This window comes from Pan paniscus, chromosome 12, assembly GCF_029289425.2.
Source record: "Pan paniscus chromosome 12, NHGRI_mPanPan1-v2.0_pri, whole genome shotgun sequence".
Classification (NCBI taxonomy): Eukaryota; Metazoa; Chordata; class Mammalia; order Primates; family Hominidae; genus Pan; species Pan paniscus.
Genome location: NC_073261.2, coordinates 31,616,949 through 31,635,345, shown reverse-complemented (window position 1 = coordinate 31,635,345; position 18,397 = coordinate 31,616,949). Strand labels below are relative to the sequence as shown.

The following is an 18,397-nucleotide window of genomic DNA, read 5'->3' as shown; positions in this document are numbered from 1 at the left end:
GGGGTTTCACCACATTGGCCAGGATGGTCTTGATCTCTTGACCTTGTGATCCACCCGCCTCAGCCTCCCAAAGTGCTGGGATTACAGGCATGAGCCACCACGCCTGGCCTCAAAAGTAAATTTTTTTAACGTGAAAGGAAATGAGAACAGGTGGTAGCTAAATAGGGGTTCAGATGGGAGAAGGAAAGTTATTTTTTTTCAATAGGGGAAACCTGAGCTAGTGAACAGACTGGGGGAATGCAAGAATGGGGCAGAGGTTGGCAACAGAAACAAGAGGGGCTGATACAATGGACAGGAGGCCCAAGAAAGCACTTGGTGAGAACAGCCGAAGTTGGGGGCATAGTGGGCAGCTGGAGAAGGAAGTGGGAAGGTTCAACCTTTCTGGGAGTATGAATGTGTGTGTGTGTGTGTGTGTGTGTGTGTGTGTGTGTGTGTGTGTGTGTGTGTAAAACCTCAGCCCTACACCCCTATCCACATTGTGTCTTCTGGGGGAAAGGGTTTAGGCAAAAAGGAGGAAGCATCTCTACTTGGAATGGGGATGGGGTGGCCCAACTCAGAGCCTACCCTAACAAGAGAGGAGACCACCCCCCTCCCCAGCCACCTGATTTCAGGAAGGGAGGGAGCCAGGGCTGGCTGGGTGGAGGGGCCAGATGATGGAAGTCCTGGAGGAACTGCCCTGGATCAGCAGGGTGCGAGGGAGCCTCTGAAGGCCTTTGAGAGGGAGAGAAGGGAAGATGGCTTTGAAAGAAAGATACCTCATCCTTGCCTCCCTGCCTGTCAATATAACCCTTGGCTTATGTACTGGGTATGGGGGGTGGGGGCGGTTATTGTTTCAGAAGCACCAGAACCGCCAAAAGTATGGGCTGTGCGTCATCTTCCTTTCCTGTACCATGATGCCCAACTTTAAAGAGCTGATCCATTTCGAGGTCAGCATCGGTCACTATGGGAACAAGATGGACCTGAATTACAAGCCTCTAGTCTCAAGCACACAGTACAGCCCAGTGATATATGATGGTAATTGTCAGATTCAGGCAATAAGTAGAGAGCAGCCACTGCATGCCAGGCCCTGTGCTAGGCTCTCTCAGGGGTATTAGCTCATGGAAGATTCATAGGCATTATTTACCTATATTTCACACATGAAAAAATGAGGTTCAGGGAGGTGAAGTCATTTGCCAAACTGTATAGCTAGCAGGTGGTGAACCCATGAGTTGAAACTAGGTCTTGACATGAAGTCCTTCTCTACACTGCTTTCCACACTACAACTTCACCAACCCCATCTTTTCCCCTACTCTGAACCACCTCTCATCCATCCATCCTCCACCCACCAATTCACGCATCCATCTATTTTTTATCCATCCATTCAGCCACTCAACTCCCACCCACCCACTTACCCCAACATCCAACCAACTACCCCTCCAGCCATTCATTCACTCATCCAATATATACTTATTGCACACCTATATTGGGCACTATAGAGCAGCGGCTCTCAGAGAGCAAGCCCTGGGCCAGCAGCATCCGCATCACCTGGAAACTTGTTAGAAATGCAGATTCTTGACCCCACGCTAGCCCTAGAGAATCCAATAACCTGGGGAAGAGGCCCCACAGTCTGTGTTTTATCAGGCCCTCCAGGTGACTGGGGTGCATGCTCCAGTTTGAGAACCACTGCTGCAGAGCACTGCTGTCTCACTTTCATCTTTTTCATCTTTACCATCTCATCACCCATTCTGAGCCTTTCTGGGCATCCCACTTCCCTACCTGTCTTTTAAAAAAGCTTTATTGAGATATAATTCACAAGCCATACAATTCGCCCATTTCAGTTTGTACAATAGTTTTTTAGTATATTCACAGAGTCGTACAACCATCACCACAATCAATTTTAGAACATTTCCTCATCCGGAAAAGGAACCCTATGCCCATTGGCAGTCACCCCCCCATTTATCTCCCACCTCCCCAGCCCTAGGCAACCACTAATCTTTCTTCTGTTTTTTGTTTTGTTTTGTTTTGAGACAGAATGTCTCTCTGTTGCCCAGGCTGGAGTGCAGTGGTGCGATCTCGGCTCACTGCAACCTCCGCCTCCCGGGTTCAAGCGATTCTCCTGCCCCAGCCTCCCAAGTAGCTGGGACTACAGGCACATGCCACCACGCCTGGCTAATGTTTTGTATTTTTAGTAGAGACGGGATTTCACCATGTTAGCCAGGATGGTCTAGATCTCCTGACCTCAGGTGATCCACCCATCTCGGTCTCCCAAAGTGCTGGGATTACAGGCGTGAGCCACCACACCCGGCCATCTACTTTCTGTGATTGTAGATGTTCCTATTCCAGACATATCATATATGGAACATATAATATGTGGTTCTTTGTAAATGGCTTTCACTTAGCATGTCTACTTGATTTTAGTATTATGAAATATTTTAAAAAAGCATATGAAATGTGTATGTATAGTTTAAAGAAGAATAATAAAATGAGGGAGGCTGAAGTGAGAGGATCACCTGAGCCTGGGAGGCAGAGGTTGCAGTGAGCCAAGATCGCACCACTGCACTCCAGCCTGGGTGACAGAGTGAGACCCTGTTTAACCAAAAACTAAAAAAATAATAATAAAATGAGTACCCATGAACTCACCACCCAGCTTAAAATATAGAAAACTATCAGCATCTTAGAAAGGGTCCCTGTTTACTCTTCCCAGATTCCTTCACCCAACAAGTAACCATGACCCTGACTCTTGTATTAATCACCTTCTTGCTTTTCTTTTTAATTCTTCACCTGTGAATGAAATCCTAAACATGATACTGTTTTTATATTTTACATAAATGGACTCTTTCGGTCTGTATTCATCTGTCTTAAATCTTCTGCTCAACATTAAACTTTGTATGTGGGTATGTGTACTGCAGTTCATTTTCACTTCTGCATAAATTCCACTGTGTGATTATACCACAAAGTGTGTGGTATATGTAGGCATTTAGGTTGTATCTTTTTTTGCTATTATAATAATTTTGTTATAAACATTCTTGTGCATGTCTCCTGGTTACAAGTGCAAGACTTCCTCTAAATTATATACCTATGGGTGGAAAAGAAACTCAAAGCAAAAGTGATTATACCAAATTACACTCTCCTCAGCATGGTATGAGAGTTCCTATTACTCTACCTTCTCACCAGTACTTGATATTGCCCAGCCTTTTTTAAAAAAATAATTAATTAATTAATTTTTTTTGAAATGGAATCTTGTTCTGTTGTCCAGGAGGGAGTGCAATGGTACAATCTCAGCTCACTGCAACCTCTACCTCCCAGGTTCAATCAATTTTCCTGCCTCAGCCTCCCAAGTAGCTGGGATTACAGGCGCCTGCCACCATGCCCGGCTAATTTTTGTATTTTTAGTAGTGATGGGGTTTTGCCATGTTGGCCAGGCTGGCCTTGAACTCCTGACCTCAAGTGATCTGTCCGCCTTGGCCTCCCAAAGTGCTAGGATTACAGGCGTGAGACACTGTGCCCAGCCTATTTTTAAAATTGTTTATGGAGACAGGGTCTCACCATGTGGCCCAGGCTAGCACCACTATGCCCAGCTAATTTTTCATACAGATGGGATTTCACCATGTTGCCCAGGCTGGTCTCAAACTCCCGAGCTCAAGCAGTCCACCCCACTTGGCCTCCCAAAGTGCTGGTATTACAGGTGTGAGCCACTGCGCTCAGCCCTGTTGATTATCTTTAATTTTATAGTTAGTAGATTATGTGGTCTAAGAAATATCTGTCTATCTCAAGATCATGAAAATTGTCTCCTCTGTTTCATTCTACAAGCTTTATCGTTTTATCTTTTTTGTTTGGGTTTATGATCCAATTTGACTTAATTTTTGCATATGGTATGAGGGAGGAATTGAGATTATTTTTCTCTATACAGATAACCAGTGGAGCACCATTTGCCTGAAAGTAATTCAGTAATTCAGTCCCACATTGAATTACTTTGCCACCTTTGTTGAAAATCAGTTAACCATATTGATCTATTTGCCTATCCTTATCCACCACAACCTCCGCCTCCTGGGTTCAAGCAATTCTCCTGCCTCAGCCTCCCAAGTAGCTGGGATTACAGGCATGCGCCACCATGCCTAATTTTGTATTTTTAGTAGAGATGGAGTTTCTCCATGTTGATCAGGCTGGTCTCAAACTCCCGACCTGCCCACCTCAGCCTCCCAAAGTGCTGGAATTACAAGCGTGAGCCGCTGGGCCCGGCCTAGTTGTTCTTTTACAAAATAATTTTGGCTATTGTACAAGTCTTTGGGTTGGACTTTTGTTGAAAATGGGTTACTTCCCATTTTCCTATTTTAGCATAAGCTCAACAATTTCTACAAAAAAGGCCACTGGAATTTCCTGTGTTCGTTTTCATCAGGTATTTTTTGTTTTTTGTTTTTTTAGTATTACATTCTATCTATTGACGATATGTATCTTTGGATTATTTTTATATAAATATATAAAATATATTACATATATTTTTGGGATGGAGTCTCACTCTGTCGCCCAGGCCGGAGTGCGGCGGTCTGCCTCTTGGGTTCCCGGGTTCAAGTGATACTCCTGCTTCAGCCTTCCCAGTAGCTGGGATTACAGGAGTGTGCCACCACGCCCAGCTAATTTTTGTATTTTTAGTAGAGATAGGGTTTCGCCACGTTGTCCAAGCTGGTCTCGAACTCCTGACCTCAGGTCATCCGCTTGCCTCAGCTTCCTAAAGTGCTGGGATTACAGGCGTGGGCCACCATGCCCGTCCTATCTTTGTTATACATTCTGGAATTGGCTTGCTAATATTTTGTTGAGGCTTTTGCATCTATGTTGATGAGTAAAATCTTATTTTGTTAGTAATCTATTTAATGATGTAATTTACATACCACAGAATTCTCTTGTTTTGTAGTCACTCCCCTGTCCCCACCCCCAGGTCCACACAACTACTAATCTACTTTTGTCTCTGCATATTTACTTTTCCTGGATGTTTCATATAAATGAAATTATACAATATGTCATCTTTTGCATCTGGCTTCCTTCACTTGGCGTAATGTTTTCCAGGTTTATCCATGATGCAGCGTGTATCAGTTCTCCATTCCTTTTCATTGCCAAATAGTATTCCATCGTATGGGTGTACCATCCATCATTTGTTAATCCATTCATCAGTTGATGGGCATTGTTCCCACTTCTTAGCTATTAAGAATAAAGCTGCCCGGGCACGGTGGCTCACTCCTGTAATCCTAGCACTTTGGGAGGCTGAGGCGGGTGGATCACCTGAGGTCGGGAGTTCGAGACCAGCCTGACCAACATGGTGAAACCCCGTCTCTACTAAAAATACAAAATTACCCGGGCATGGTGGCACATGCCTGTAATCCCAGCTACTCAGGAGGCTGAGGCAGGAGAATTGCTTGAACCCAGGAGGCGGAGGTTGCAGTGAGCTGAGATCACACCATTGCACTCCAGCCTGGGCAACAAGAGCGAAACTCCGTCTCAAAAAAAAAAAAAAAGAATAAAGCTGCTGTGAACATTCGTATACAAGTCTTTAAGTGGAATGGCTTTTTAAGAAACTGCCAAGCTTTTCCAAAGTGGCCACACCATTTTATATTCTCCTAGAAATGTAAGATGATTTCAGTTTCTCATTTATCATCTGTCTTTATTTAGTATAGTAGGCACACAGTGGCACCTCATCGTTGTGTTAATCTGCATTTCATGTAATGACACTGAGCACCTTTTTTTTTTAATTTTTATTATTTATTGATTTATTTTTTGAGACCGAATCTCGCTCTGACACCCAGGCTGGAGTGCAGTGGGGCAATCCCAGCTCACTGCAACCTCCACCCGCCCCCCGGGTTCAAGCAATTCTCTTTCCTCAGCCCCATCAAGTAGCTGGGACTACAGGCATGTGCCACCACGCCCGGCTAGATTTTGTATTTTTCGTAGAGACAGGGTTTCACCATGTTGCCCAGCCTGGTCTCAAAACTCCTGGGCTCAAGCAATCCACCCACCTCGGCCTCCCAAAGTGCTGGGATTACAGGTGTGAGCCACTGCACTCGGCCTATTTTTATTTTCTATTCTTTGAGACAGGGTCTCGCTCTGACACCCAAGCTGGAGTGCAGTGGTGCAATCACGGCTCATGGCAACCTCTGCTTCCAGGGCTCAGGTGATCCTCCCACCTGACTCCCGAGTAGCTGGGACTACAGGCGCGCACCACCACACCTGGCTAATTTTTGTATTTTTAGTAGAGACGGAGTTTCTCCATTTTGTCCAGGCTGTTCTTGAACTCCTGGGCTCAAGCAATCCACCCACCTTGGCCTCCCAAAGTGCTGGGATTACAGGCATGAGCCACTGTGCCTGGCCACATCTTTTCATGTGCTCATTAACCATTCATTTATCTTCTTTAGTGATATGTCTATTCAAATGTGTTGCCTGTTTTTAAATTGCATTGTTTCTCTTATTATTGAGTTGCAATAATTCGTTATATATTCTGCATACAAGTCCTGTACCAGATATGTGATTTGCAAATTGTCTGTGGCTTGTCTTTTCATTTTCTTAGTAGTGTCTTTTGAAGTGCCAACGTTTTTAATTTGATAAAATCCAATTTATTTTTTCTTTTATGGTGTTATATCTAAGAACTCTTTGGTTAACTCATGATTGTGAAGATTTTTCTCCTATTTTTTCTTCTAAGTTTTCTAGTTTTGGCTGGGTGTGGTGGCTCACGCCTGTAATCCCAACACTTTGGGAGGCTGAGGCAGATCACTTGAGCCCAGGAGTTCAAGACCAGCCTGGGCAACATGGCGAGATCCTACAGAAATTTTTTTTAAAATTAGCTGGGCATGGCGACACACACCTATAGTTTTTTTTTTGTTGTTTTTGTTTTTTTTGAGATGGCGTCTCGCTCCCTCACCAGGCTGGAGTGCAGTGGCACAATCTCGGCTCACTGCAACCTCCACTTCCCAGGTTCAAGCAATTCTCCTGATTCAGCCTCCCGAGTAGCTGGGATTACAGGCGGGTGCCACCACACCCAGCTAATTTTTCTATTTTTAGTAGAGACGGAGTTTCACCATGTTGGTCAGGCTGGTCTCGATCTGGTGACCTCGTGATCCACCCGCTTCAGCCTCCCAAAGTGCTGGGATTACAGGCGTGAGCCACCGCACCCGGCCACACCTGTAGTTTTTACAGTTTTACCTCTTACACTTATCTGTATGATTCATTTTGAATTAATTTGCATGTGAATATCCAGTTGTTCAAGCAACATTTGTTAAAAAGACCATCCTTTCCTCATGTGTTTTCCTAGGTTACATGTTAAAATACTTACTCTGTTCCATTGTTTAATTTTCTACATCAGAGGCTCCATTTATGGGTTTAGTGATTCTCCTTGGTTTTATCTGTATCTGTCATTTTCTCCCTGATCCTTTTTTGACCTATTCTTTCCATTTCATTTCGGTTACTTTTCTTATTTCTATCCTTATTTCCATGCCCCTCACTGAATTGTCTGCAGCATCTAATCTCCCGTGGACTACTTATGTTACCTTCCCATCTCTGTTTTTGTTTTTTCTTCTACTTGTTTTCTGAAGTTTGCGGGCTCACATTGCCTCATGAGCTCCTGAGCTCCTTCAGGGAGTGTGTTTTTGCTGGCACTTTCTGCAATCTGCCCCTACTCAGCATGCTTCCCGCTGTCTGTCTTGCTAGTCGTGTCCCGCAGGTGGCTGCTGCTGCTGCGCTTCACCCCTTGGCTTCGGTGGCGGTCACAGTTGCTTTTGGCAGTCCTTACGTGTATTTTGAGTCTGCAGATTATATCTGTCTCCTTGGTTTGCTGAAAACTGAGTTATTTTCCTTCTGCTTGTTGCTTTTGTAAGTTCTCCAAGAGTAGGAGAGGAAAATTGCTGTTGTGTGTCCTCACACTGAGAGCCCCAGGCATGCATCTCTGCTTATTTATCATTCCAGTCTTTCACTCAAAGGCCAGGGTCTGAAACTAGTGTCTTCCAAAAATCCCGGAAAATTATATTTTCCCTTTGAAAATTGCCTCTTCCCCACTGTATCTCCTTCCGGAATTCACTCTGTCCTCTGTGGACCTTCTCATTCTGTCCTTCATATTTTTAAATCTCTTCCATATTTTTCATCTTGTCCTCTCTCTGGGCTGCATTCTAGATGATTTCTTCTAGATCTTCATAGAAAGTCCTTAGGTGACCATTCTATTTAAATTACTCGTCATCTCCCTTTTTCCCTTCCCCACTTTTCTCCTTAGCATTTTCCATCTTTGACACACTGTATTTTACACACTGATTTTGGGTGTTTTGCCCCACTATTTTTTAATTTCTTAAGTAAACTTTCAAGTAGAACATACCTATGGAAAAGTACACAAACCAAAGTGTCAAGCTCAGTGAATTATCACAAAGCAAACATGCCCTTGTAATAGCACTCAGATCACGGATCTGGAGCACTCCAGAGGCCCCTGTGCCCACCCCACCCCACCAAGGCCCTCTAGATCATTTGGATCAAAAGGAGCAAGTATCAAGCATGCGTAAATGCAGCCCAAAACACTTTGCTTAACTACAGCCACTCCTCACCTCCATGGCATGACCATAGTTCACTGCAGCCTTGAACTCCTGGCCTCAGCCTCCCAAAGCATTGGGATTGCAGGCGTGAGCCGCTGTGCCCTGCCTCTTTAAAAAATAATTATTATTATTATATAAAAAATCATATGGTGTATTCTTTTGATATCATGGTTTGTATATATATGTAGCCTGTGTAGCCTGAAGAGTGTCCAACAAAAAATTTAATTTAAAGTGGTCTCAAGTCGTTTGTTACCAGCCTGGGTAACACAGAGAGACCCTGTCTCTAATTAGCCAACCATGGTGGCTCATACCTGTAGTCCTAGCTACTCAGGAGGCTGGGGTGGGCTTGAGCCCAGGGGTTTGAGGCTACAATGAGCCGTGATCATGCCACTGCATTGCAGCCTGGGTGACAGAGTGAGACCGTGTCTCAACCAATCAATAAAACAAAGTGGTCATAAATAAATAAATAAAAATAAAGTGGTCCCTGCTTGGCAGTGTCCCAGGTAACTGGAAGAAGCAAGCCAATCCTCTCTGGAGAATGAAACTTTAGCCAGACCTCAGAGAATGCCCACGAAGTTCCAAGAAAGTGAGCAGCTGAGAACCAGTGTTCTCTTTAAAAAATAATTATTATTATTTTTTAAAGATAATTTGTACATTTGATATATGGTTTTGATATGATATAAAAAATCATATCGTGGTTTCTTTTGCTCACTGTTCTATTTGTGCAGTGTGTTCATAGATCCAGATGACATAGGGTATAGTCATAGCTCATTCACTGACTGCTGTGTATTATTCTATTGTGTGAACATACCATAATTTATCCTTTCTACTACTGAGAGATTTTTGAGAGATTATTTTATTTATTTATTTATTTATTTATTTATTTATTTATTTGAGAAGGAGTCTCACTTTGTTGCCCAGGCTGGAGTGCAGTGGCGTTATCTCGGCTCACTGCACCACCTCTCGGGTTCAAGCAATTCTCCTGCCTCAGCCTCCAAAGTAGCTGGGATTACAGGTGCACACCACCACTCCTGGCTAATTTTCATATTTTTAATAGAGACGGGGTTTCACCATGTTGCTCAGCCTGGTCTTGAACTCCTAACCTCAGGTAATCTGCCCACCTCGGCCTCCCAAAGTGCTGGGATTACAGGTGTGAGCCACCATGCCTGGCCCTTTTTTGTTGCTGTTTTCGAGGTGGAGTCTGGCTCTGTTGCCCAGGCTGGAATGCAGTGGTGCAATCTCGGCTCACTGCAACCTGTGCCTCTTGGGTTCAAGTGATTCTCCTGCCTCAGCCTCCCAGGTAGCTGGGATTACAGCTGCCCACCATCACACTCGGCTAATTCTTTTTTTATATTTTTAGTAGAGACAGAGTTTCGCCATGTTGGCCAGGCTGGTCTCAAACTCCAGACCTCAGGTGATCCTCCCGCCTTGGCCTTCCAAAGTGCTGGGATTACAGGCGTGAGCCACCGAACCCGGCCAAGAGATTTTTTGAGAGATATTTTGGCTGTTTCCAACTTTTGGCTATTATGATGAGAGCTGCTATGAACATTTTCTCCATGTGTCTCACTGATGCTGTATATGCCCTTCTGTTGGGCATATACAGGAGCGGAGTTGATGGGTTAGGACTATGTACACTGGTTCTCAGCTGCTCACTTTCTTGGAACTTCGTGGGCATTCTCTGAGGTCTGGCTAAAGTTTCATTCTCCAGAGAGGATTGGCTTGCTTCTTCCAGTTACCTGGGACACTGCCAAGCAGGGACCACTTTATTTTTATTTATTTATTTATGACCACTTTGTTTTATTGATTGGTTGAGACACGGTCTCACTCTGTCACCCAGGCTGCAATGCAGTGGCATGATCATGGCTCATTGTAGCCTCAAACTCCTGGGCTCAAGCCCACCCCAGCCTCCTGAGTAGCTAGGACTACAGGTATGAGCCACCATGGTTGGCTAATTAGAGACAGGGTCTCTCTGTGTTACCCAGGCTGGTAACAAACGACTTGAGACCACTTTAAATTAAATTTTTTGTTGGACACTCTTCAGGCTACACAGATAACATAAGCACCGAATGCCAACATCCATGAGGCCCCACTTGCTACAACTTTTGGGGAAGATTTTCTTCCCCTCCACCCAGAGAGCCACACTGGAGACAGGCAAGCTTCCCCACTGTCCCCTCCTGTGTGATGGGTCAGTTCTCATTCCCCGGCCCCAACGGCTTAGGGTTTGGAGTTTGTGCTCTGCATGGTGTATGACTGCCGTAACAAAGTACTACAAGCCAGGTGGTTTCAGACAACAGAAACTCATTCTTTCATAGGTCTGGAGGCCAGAAGTTCAAAGTCAGGGTGTCAGTGTTGACCCCTGCCGAGGGCTCTGAGGGAGAATCTGGCCATTGGTTTCTGGCGGTTGCTGTGGTCCTTGGTGTTCCTGGGCTCACAGCTGCATCCTGCCTCTGCTCTTGCACAGTGTCTCCCTGTGTCTGTCCTCACTCAACTGCCATCTCTCTGTCTCCCTTCTTATAAGGACCCCAGTCCTTAAGGGCCCACCCTGCTCCAGTATGACCTCATCCTAACACATTACATCTGCAAAGCCCCCCACCCCCCGCCCAAATAAGGCCAGATGCTAAGGTCCTGGGGTTTGGGACTTGAGTATGCCTTTCCGGGGGGGACACAGCCAGTCTGTAGCACATGGGTCCCTGTTAGACTGCCCACCTGGTCAGCCCTAGGCTTTCTCTTCTGCCCCCCATTCCTCCCATAGTCGCCAAAGAAAAGCACAAGTTCTCCAAGAACTTTCCAGAAATTTGGAGAACAAAAGTCAGCTTTGGCTCTCGCTTGCCTCACAGATTTTCTGCATGTTAAATGTTCGTTTTCTGTGGATTTCTGCCTCTAAGGCCAACTCGGCAGCAGTGCGGTTCAGAATCCTCTACGTTTGGTCTCACTTCCACCTCATTTCAATAAGGAACATGGCAAGGGAACCCAGTCTGTGGCACCCATCAGGGGTGTTTATCTATACTTGTTCCCCTTGCCCCCGTCCCACCCAGAGGCGTGCCCCGTGCCCCTACCCCTGGCGTCTCGCTTGAGGTTCAGAACCCAGGGCTCTGGAGCTAGGCGCCTGCGTTATGACCGCCTGGCTATGCCACCTCAGGGAAACTGCTTCCCATTGCTAGCCTGGATTTTCCCACTGGAAACTGGGGACTCTGGAAGGCCATGTGACAATGAAGGGTCAAAGTGCACACATTCTCACATTCTCAGTTGGGCCCCAGCCCAGCCTCCCAGCTGGAGGGCTCCAGTCAGCATTGTTAGCAGGTCGCATCTTTGAGGGTGCAGTGGTCCAGAGAGGTCCTCGGAGGGAGCACAGTGAGAAGAGACCTCCCAGAATCCCCCAGACACCCCATCCCTCTATGTGTCTCTGTGTCTCAGGGAACATCTACCATTATGTGCCCTGGTACAACACCAAGCCTGTCGTGGCCGTGACCTCCAACTGGGAGGACGTCAGCTTCCGCATGAACTGCCTCAACCTCCTCCACTTCACTCGGGACCGCCTGGTGAGTGGTGCGGGAGCCGATGCTGGGAAGGGTTCAGAGTGTGGCTGGGAGACTTGGGAAACTGCATCACAGTGGCAGGAAACTGGTCACACAGCTCATTCATGCATTCATTCCACACTGTTGAGAAGAATGTGCCAGAAGCAGGGTAGGCACTGAAGACACAAAGATCATTAAACACAGCCCCTGTCCTCACTGTCTAGGGAAGTTAGACATGCAGGCAGTGACTGTGCAGTGCAACTAGGGCTATGATGGAGATGCAGGTACCAGGTGCTATAGGGTCAGAGAGAGAAGATGGGGAGAGGAGAGGAAGAGTGGATAGTCAGAGGAGGTGTGCACAAAGGAGATGACACATCAGCAGGGTTTTGAAGAATGCATAGGATTTTGTTGGGGGCTGGGTGGGGGTAGAAGGGAATAACCTGCAAAGCCGCGGCAATGTGCTGGTTTCTGAAGTTCGGCAGGATCGGGGGGAGGCATGGAGGTGACATGAAGATAAGACCATAGAAGCTGGAAGGAGTGAGATCAGAAACTGTCTCAAGTGCCTGTTGGGAGTGTAGTTCTCGGGAGCCACCTGGGGCTGGCACCTCTGGCATGACTTTCTCATGCCTATGTGGAGGTCAGGGCTCTGCACTGCTTTCCCAGTCTTACCCCATCCCGGCTTCTTGCCACCTGTTTCTTCTGTTGGGCAGCAGGAAGGATGTAGGGGGTTCCTAGCCTCGGAGTTGTGGACAACCTTGAACTGATATCACCAGGTTATCCCTCAAAGTTCCCAAGGTCGTGGCTGAAAACATCTTGGGCCAATCAGCCCTGTGGCCTGTCCAGCTGGGCTCCATGCTGAGGTGGGCTCTCTCACCATTTCTCTCCTGCTGGGCAGAAAGCCAACCTGGACACCCTGAAATCCACGCGGAATCCGAAGGATCCAGCTCTCCTCTACCAGTGGGAGAAACTGCTGAGGGAGCTGGCAGAGGACTGCAAGTAGGAGTGGGGGCACTCCGGGATACAGCTGGCCTGGAGCTGAGCCAGATCTGGGCCTGGGGACTCAGCGCAGTGCCCTGAACACCTCCCCCCACCCTCCTCGGGGAGGAGCACTGCTCAGACCTCTCCCCAGCGGGAAACCCCAAGAGTCGCTTCTCCCTTCCCATTCAGGCCCCCTGACCGCCCCATCAGAATGGTCCCTGCTACCCCACACCCACACCCGAGGCTCCTCTTAAGCCAGCCTGTCCTCTTCCTCCAGACAAGCCCACATAGCCCCACCTCCCTGCAGGCCCTGGGAGGAAGGGAGAGGACTGGATGAGAACCCAGGGCTGGACACACAGCGAGCAGGCTTCCTATGGAGCAGTGGGAAGGGCTCCTGGGCCAGGCCAGCAGCGGATGGGGGCAGGATCTTGAGGCCAGGAGGGGCACGCTGGCCTAAGGCAGGGCAGGAATGGTGACACTGGGAGGCAGTAGAGAGGTCCAGCCCCTGCTACCCTGTCCTGGCCACAGGCGCCCTCTGCCCTGCATGACCTATCAGCCCAAAGCCACCAGCCTGGACAGGAAGAGGTGGCAGCTCCGCAGCCTCCTCCTGCAGGAACTGGCCCAAAAGGCCAAGCAAGCCAAGCCCAAGGACATGGTGGCCACAGCGGAGGACTGGCTGTACCGCCTCAACGCCGTGCTCCCTGAGGTGGGTGCTGCACACACTGGCCTGCAGCAGGGCTGGGAGCCAGCAGCGCAGGGCCTGACGTTCTCCCACCTCGGCAGCCCCAGATGGGCCTCCCTGACGTGATGATTTGGCTGGTGGCCAAGGAGCAGCGAGTGGCCTATGCACAGGTGCCTGCCCACTCCGTCCTCTTCTCCCCGGCAGGGGCTCTGCACTCCGGCAGGCTCTGTGGGAAGATACAGACACTCTTCCTACAGGTGGGAATCAGGGGCTCCTCAGGGGAGGACAGGGCTGAGAAATGCCCCCAGGGGAGCCCCCTGAACTCGCAGGGCAGCCCCTATGGGGCCTGTTTTCCTGGTCCCTTAACCACGTGGAATGGGGTTGAAACAGTCCCCAGAGGAAGAGAGGGGTCTGTGGCTGTCAGCATGTTGGGTGATGCCAAGTCCATGTACCTCCTAAATGGTCCCCAAATCCACCTCCTCGCTGGGCACGGTGGCTCACAGGTAATCCCAGCACTTTGGGAGGCTGAGGCGGGTGGATCACCTGAGGTCAGGAGTTTGAGACCCAGCCTGACCAACATGGTGAAACCCCGTCTCCACTAAAAATACAAAAAAATCAGCTGGGCATGGTGGCGCATGCTTGTAATCCTAGCTACATGGGAGGCTGAGGCAGGAGAATCGCTTGAACCTGGGAGACGGAGGTTGCAGTGAGCTGAGATCGTGACACTGTTCCAGCCTGGGTGACAGAGCGAGACTCCGTCTCAAAAAAAAAAAAACAACAAAAAAAACAGAAAACAAATCCACCTCCTCTATCATCCTCATGGCCACCATTTGGTCCAGCCCCTTGTCATCTCTTCCCTGGACCGTGACGGGGTGATCTCCAAAATATTTAATGTCTATAAGGTTTGGTACCAGCCCATCATATCAGATGCAAGCTATAAATAAGACTAAACACCCTGACCACCACCCCCACCCCTGGCTGTGACAGTGGCCTCCCTGCTTCTAATCCTCTCTGGGGGGATGTGGGGGCCACTCCCTCCCACTTCAGAGACTCCCTGGCTCCCCACTGCCTCCTGGAGAAGGTGCTGCCTTGCCGCCTGGCCCCTGGCCCCTGTTCCTGCATCCATTCTCTCTGGCCCATACTCTCAACAGTAAGGACACTCTGGGCTTTCCTGGCCCCAACTGTACCTGCCCTTTGCCCTCTCCACCAACACGCAAGGCTCCTTCCATGCCCACCAGAGTCCTTCGCATCCCGCAAGAGCCCCTGAGACATGAATCCTGGCTCTGTGTGGCCCTAGGCCAACTCCTGGCCATGCGCAGCCCTCAGCGTGCTGCTCTGTAGAATGGGCCTGGCAATCACCATGCCCTCCTCATGGTGGGGTGTGAGGATCCAGGACTACGATGCACACTGGGCAACTGGCACAGTGCCGGCCCATAACAAGCACACAAGGAATGTCCATCAGTCCCATTATCAACGTCCCTGCTACTCCCTCTGTGAGGCACTCCCAGCCTCTCTGCTTCATGGCTCCCAGGGTGGAGCCACCCCACTCTGGAGGGCAGAACAGAACTCCATGCCATTCACTTACAGCTCCAGCACTCAGCTCAGTGAGGGCCCCGCTCCCAGGGCTCAGGGGGGAAGGGGCAGGTACAGCCCACTTGGGGGGTGGCCGGGGTGGCGTTCAGGGTGTTTAGTGCCCCTGTGGGACCGATCGGCCTCTGGCTCAGTACCCAGAGGGTGAAGGACAGAAGGATGTGCTCCCAGCTCACCTCCGGGTCTGCATGTGGCTTGGCAATGTCACAGACAGCAAGGACCTGCAGCTGCTCCGCCAGGGTGACACAGCGGTGTACGCCGAGATGGTGAGTGGTGAGCGGCAGCCCAAGGCCAGGGCAGGCACGCGGGGGTGGGGGTAGGGTGGCCTCGTAGGGAAGAGATGGCCTCCCTGCAGGGGATTTGGCGTGAGAAGGGAGGGTGTAGCTGCAGTAGCCCTGCACTGAAGAGGAAGAAAAAATTCCTGACCGAAACTGAGGGCTAGGAGATAGTCTGCTGGAGGAGGCAGAGATTAAAGCAATCTCGGACACTGCCAGCTCTGGTCTCTTGTTGATGCTCCATACACGTGTGGAGACAAAGGGGGTGACTAAGTGACCTCCGGGGCCTGGTCCCCCTCTCCCTGATGCAGGTTTATTCCGAGCTTTCTCCTAGTTCTTCAACAGCACGTGAAGTGAGCAAGGCTCTGACTTGCAGGGGCCTCACCCATCACCAACAGGGCAGCCCGGGACCCCTGCAGGCCCCAGTGGGGTCCCAGGAGGTGAAGGCCTAGAATGGTAGAGGAGCAGGATCTGAGGCATCTGCCCACGGAACCATCAACCTGGGGAGAGGGCGGGCGGCGGCCAGGGACTGCTCTAGAACCAGAGGAGGGGAGATGTCCTTGGCTCCCCCGGGGAAGGACATGGCTCAGGAAGCCACATGAACAGCAGAGGGGAAATAAGGTTTGAGCGTCAGGCTTTTTAACTTACTGAATTAAAACATACGTTTGCAGTGTCTAAGTTGCATGTGTAGATGGATACATCATAATATGTCTAACCAGCTCCGTAGGTCTTGGAGGCGCAGAGGTGGAGAGCAGTTCAGGGTGCGGGGCAGGGAGCAGGGCCTGCATGCTCAGCGGGCACCAGAGGACTGGGCCGGTGCCTTTGATGCCAGCTCCCTGCTCCCTCGTCACTGCAGACCCTGGGGAGCCTAGCCCTCCTGCACCACTTGACCACCATTGCTGCCTCTGGGCCTTTTCAACCACACTCTCCCTGCTGAGCACTCAGGCCCTGCTCCCTCCCCTTCACCCCAGACCCCTCTCCACCTCTGTGCCTCCAAGCACTACATAGATGTCTTATGATATCTCTGTCCACACATGCAGCATCCACCCCACTCTGCCAGCTGAGTGATCCAGGGTAGGGTTGACCTCTGGGCCTCAGTGCCCTCACCTGTGCAATGGGGACATGGCCCTTTCTTGCCTGGCTACCACATTTTTAGGATGCCCCTGCAGCCCAGAGTCAGGGGGCCCAGGGGAGGCCCATGTCCCCGCACTTTGTGCTAGAGGAGGCGGCCGCCCTGACAAGCTTCCCTCCCCTAGTATGAGAATCAGGCCAAGTATAAAGACCAGTGGGGGCAGCAGGGGCTGTATCACTGCCCCAACTTCTCGGATGTCATGGGGAACAAGACCCTCCCCATGACGGATTTCCAACCACCCCTGGGATGGCACTGGCAGGACAGCTGGACAGTGGAACCTCAGAGAAGGTAAGGCCAGAGGGGGCAGGCCCCACCAGAGGGGACACTTCACCTGGGAGGGCCAGTCCGCGGCAGCCCAGAAAGATGGGTACCTAGCCCCTAAGCCTGGTGCCAGAGGGCCGAGGTGCACCAGGCCAAGGGCCCTGCCCACCACCCTGTCCTGCCCAGAGCAGGTGGGGATGGGATGCCAGGTATGGGAACGCTTGGCCAGCAGAAGACGGCCCCAGGGGCTGCTTGGGGAGTTGTGCTGGGAACTTGGGGTCTCATTACCCCCAGGCTCCTCCTGGACATAGACATCAACAAGAGCCAGGTGCTGGAGGAGGTATATGAGAACCAGGGCCGTGACACCAGAGGGGCCTGGGGGCCTGCCGCCATCCCAAACACAGACGTGGTGAGCAGGGCCGAAGCTGCCTCGGGTTAGGGGGCAAGCAAGGCCACCAGGCGGGGTGCCTTGGAAGCTGGGGGTCCCAGTGGAAAGGGTCTGAGCCCTATGCCCTGCACTATGTGTGGGGCCCCGGGTGAGCGCACCAGCCCTCGGGCACTCTCTCTCAGCACTGATGGGGTGAGGGGTTTGTAGAAATACCTTAAATAAGACTGAGAAACAACAAAAGGGAGGCAATGTTTCTTCCTAGGCCTCCTTCAAAGGTGCTGCTTACCCCGAAGGAGAGAATCTGCTTGGGGTAGGCTAACCCAGCACTGTCCAGTAGAACTTTCTGTGATGATGGAAATCTTCTATATCTGCACGTGTGGCTATTGAGTGCTTAAAATGGGGCACTAGTGAGATGAAGGAATTAAACTTTGAATTTTAACTCATTTAAGCTAGAGTAGCCCCAGGCGGCTGGTGGCTACTGTATTGGGTAGTGTGGGTTTAACTGATCTCAAAAGCATGCTAGTCTCCCCTTTACAATGAGGAGGAGCAGTTTCCAGCGCAGAAAGGCAGGTCCTTGGAGCATATTCAGTGATGGCTCTGGTGGTATGAGGTGTGGCAAGCACAGTCTGGCCCGGAGTGGGAGGCTGCTGCGGCCACAGCAGGCACGCACACAGGTGTGGGAAGAGGGAGGGAGGGCAGCCTCCTCCCAGCTCATGTGCCCCTCGCTCGCCCTCTCTGTCCACCTGCAGAATGGACAGCCCATGGAGGCCCGGGAGAACGTGAAGTGCCCCCAAGGCTGGCACTTTAAGAAGGACTGGGTGGTGGAGCTGAACCACGCAGTGGACAGTAAGGGTCAGTCGTTTGGTCAGGGTTGGGATCGGGAGAGACCAGGGCCTCAAAATCACGGCAGCCAGCAGGGTGGGATCAGAGCAGCCAAGCCCTCCGTGGGATACGCCTAAATTCCTGGGGCCCCCTGGCCTCCAGAGCTGGGTCTCCAGCGTTTCCTTACACATGGGCCCCAGTTTTGAGGCAGCACAGGCCC

At 50.2% G+C, this 18,397-nt stretch overlaps 1 protein-coding gene across 4 annotated transcripts in view; it reads left to right on the top strand.

The window, feature by feature from the left end:
* The window catches only part of FER1L5 (fer-1 like family member 5), a 62,583-nt gene that overhangs the window by 29,913 nt on the left and 14,273 nt on the right, over positions 1–18,397 (top strand). For 3 of the 4 annotated variants that reach the window (XM_055107646.2, XM_055107645.2, XM_008974468.4), the window contains 9 exons: positions 837–1,014; positions 11,949–12,073; positions 12,945–13,045; positions 13,556–13,733; positions 13,811–13,966; positions 15,434–15,565; positions 16,831–16,994; positions 17,262–17,376; positions 18,105–18,207. In XM_055107646.2, coding sequence (XP_054963621.1) covers positions 837–1,014; positions 11,949–12,073; positions 12,945–13,045; positions 13,556–13,733; positions 13,811–13,966; positions 15,434–15,565; positions 16,831–16,994; positions 17,262–17,376; positions 18,105–18,207 — 1,252 coding nt within the window. The remainder of the gene's footprint in view (positions 1–836; positions 1,015–11,948; positions 12,074–12,944; positions 13,046–13,555; positions 13,734–13,810; positions 13,967–15,433; positions 15,566–16,830; positions 16,995–17,261; positions 17,377–18,104; positions 18,208–18,397) is intronic. The other variant, XM_055107647.2, reaches the window with a different exon arrangement.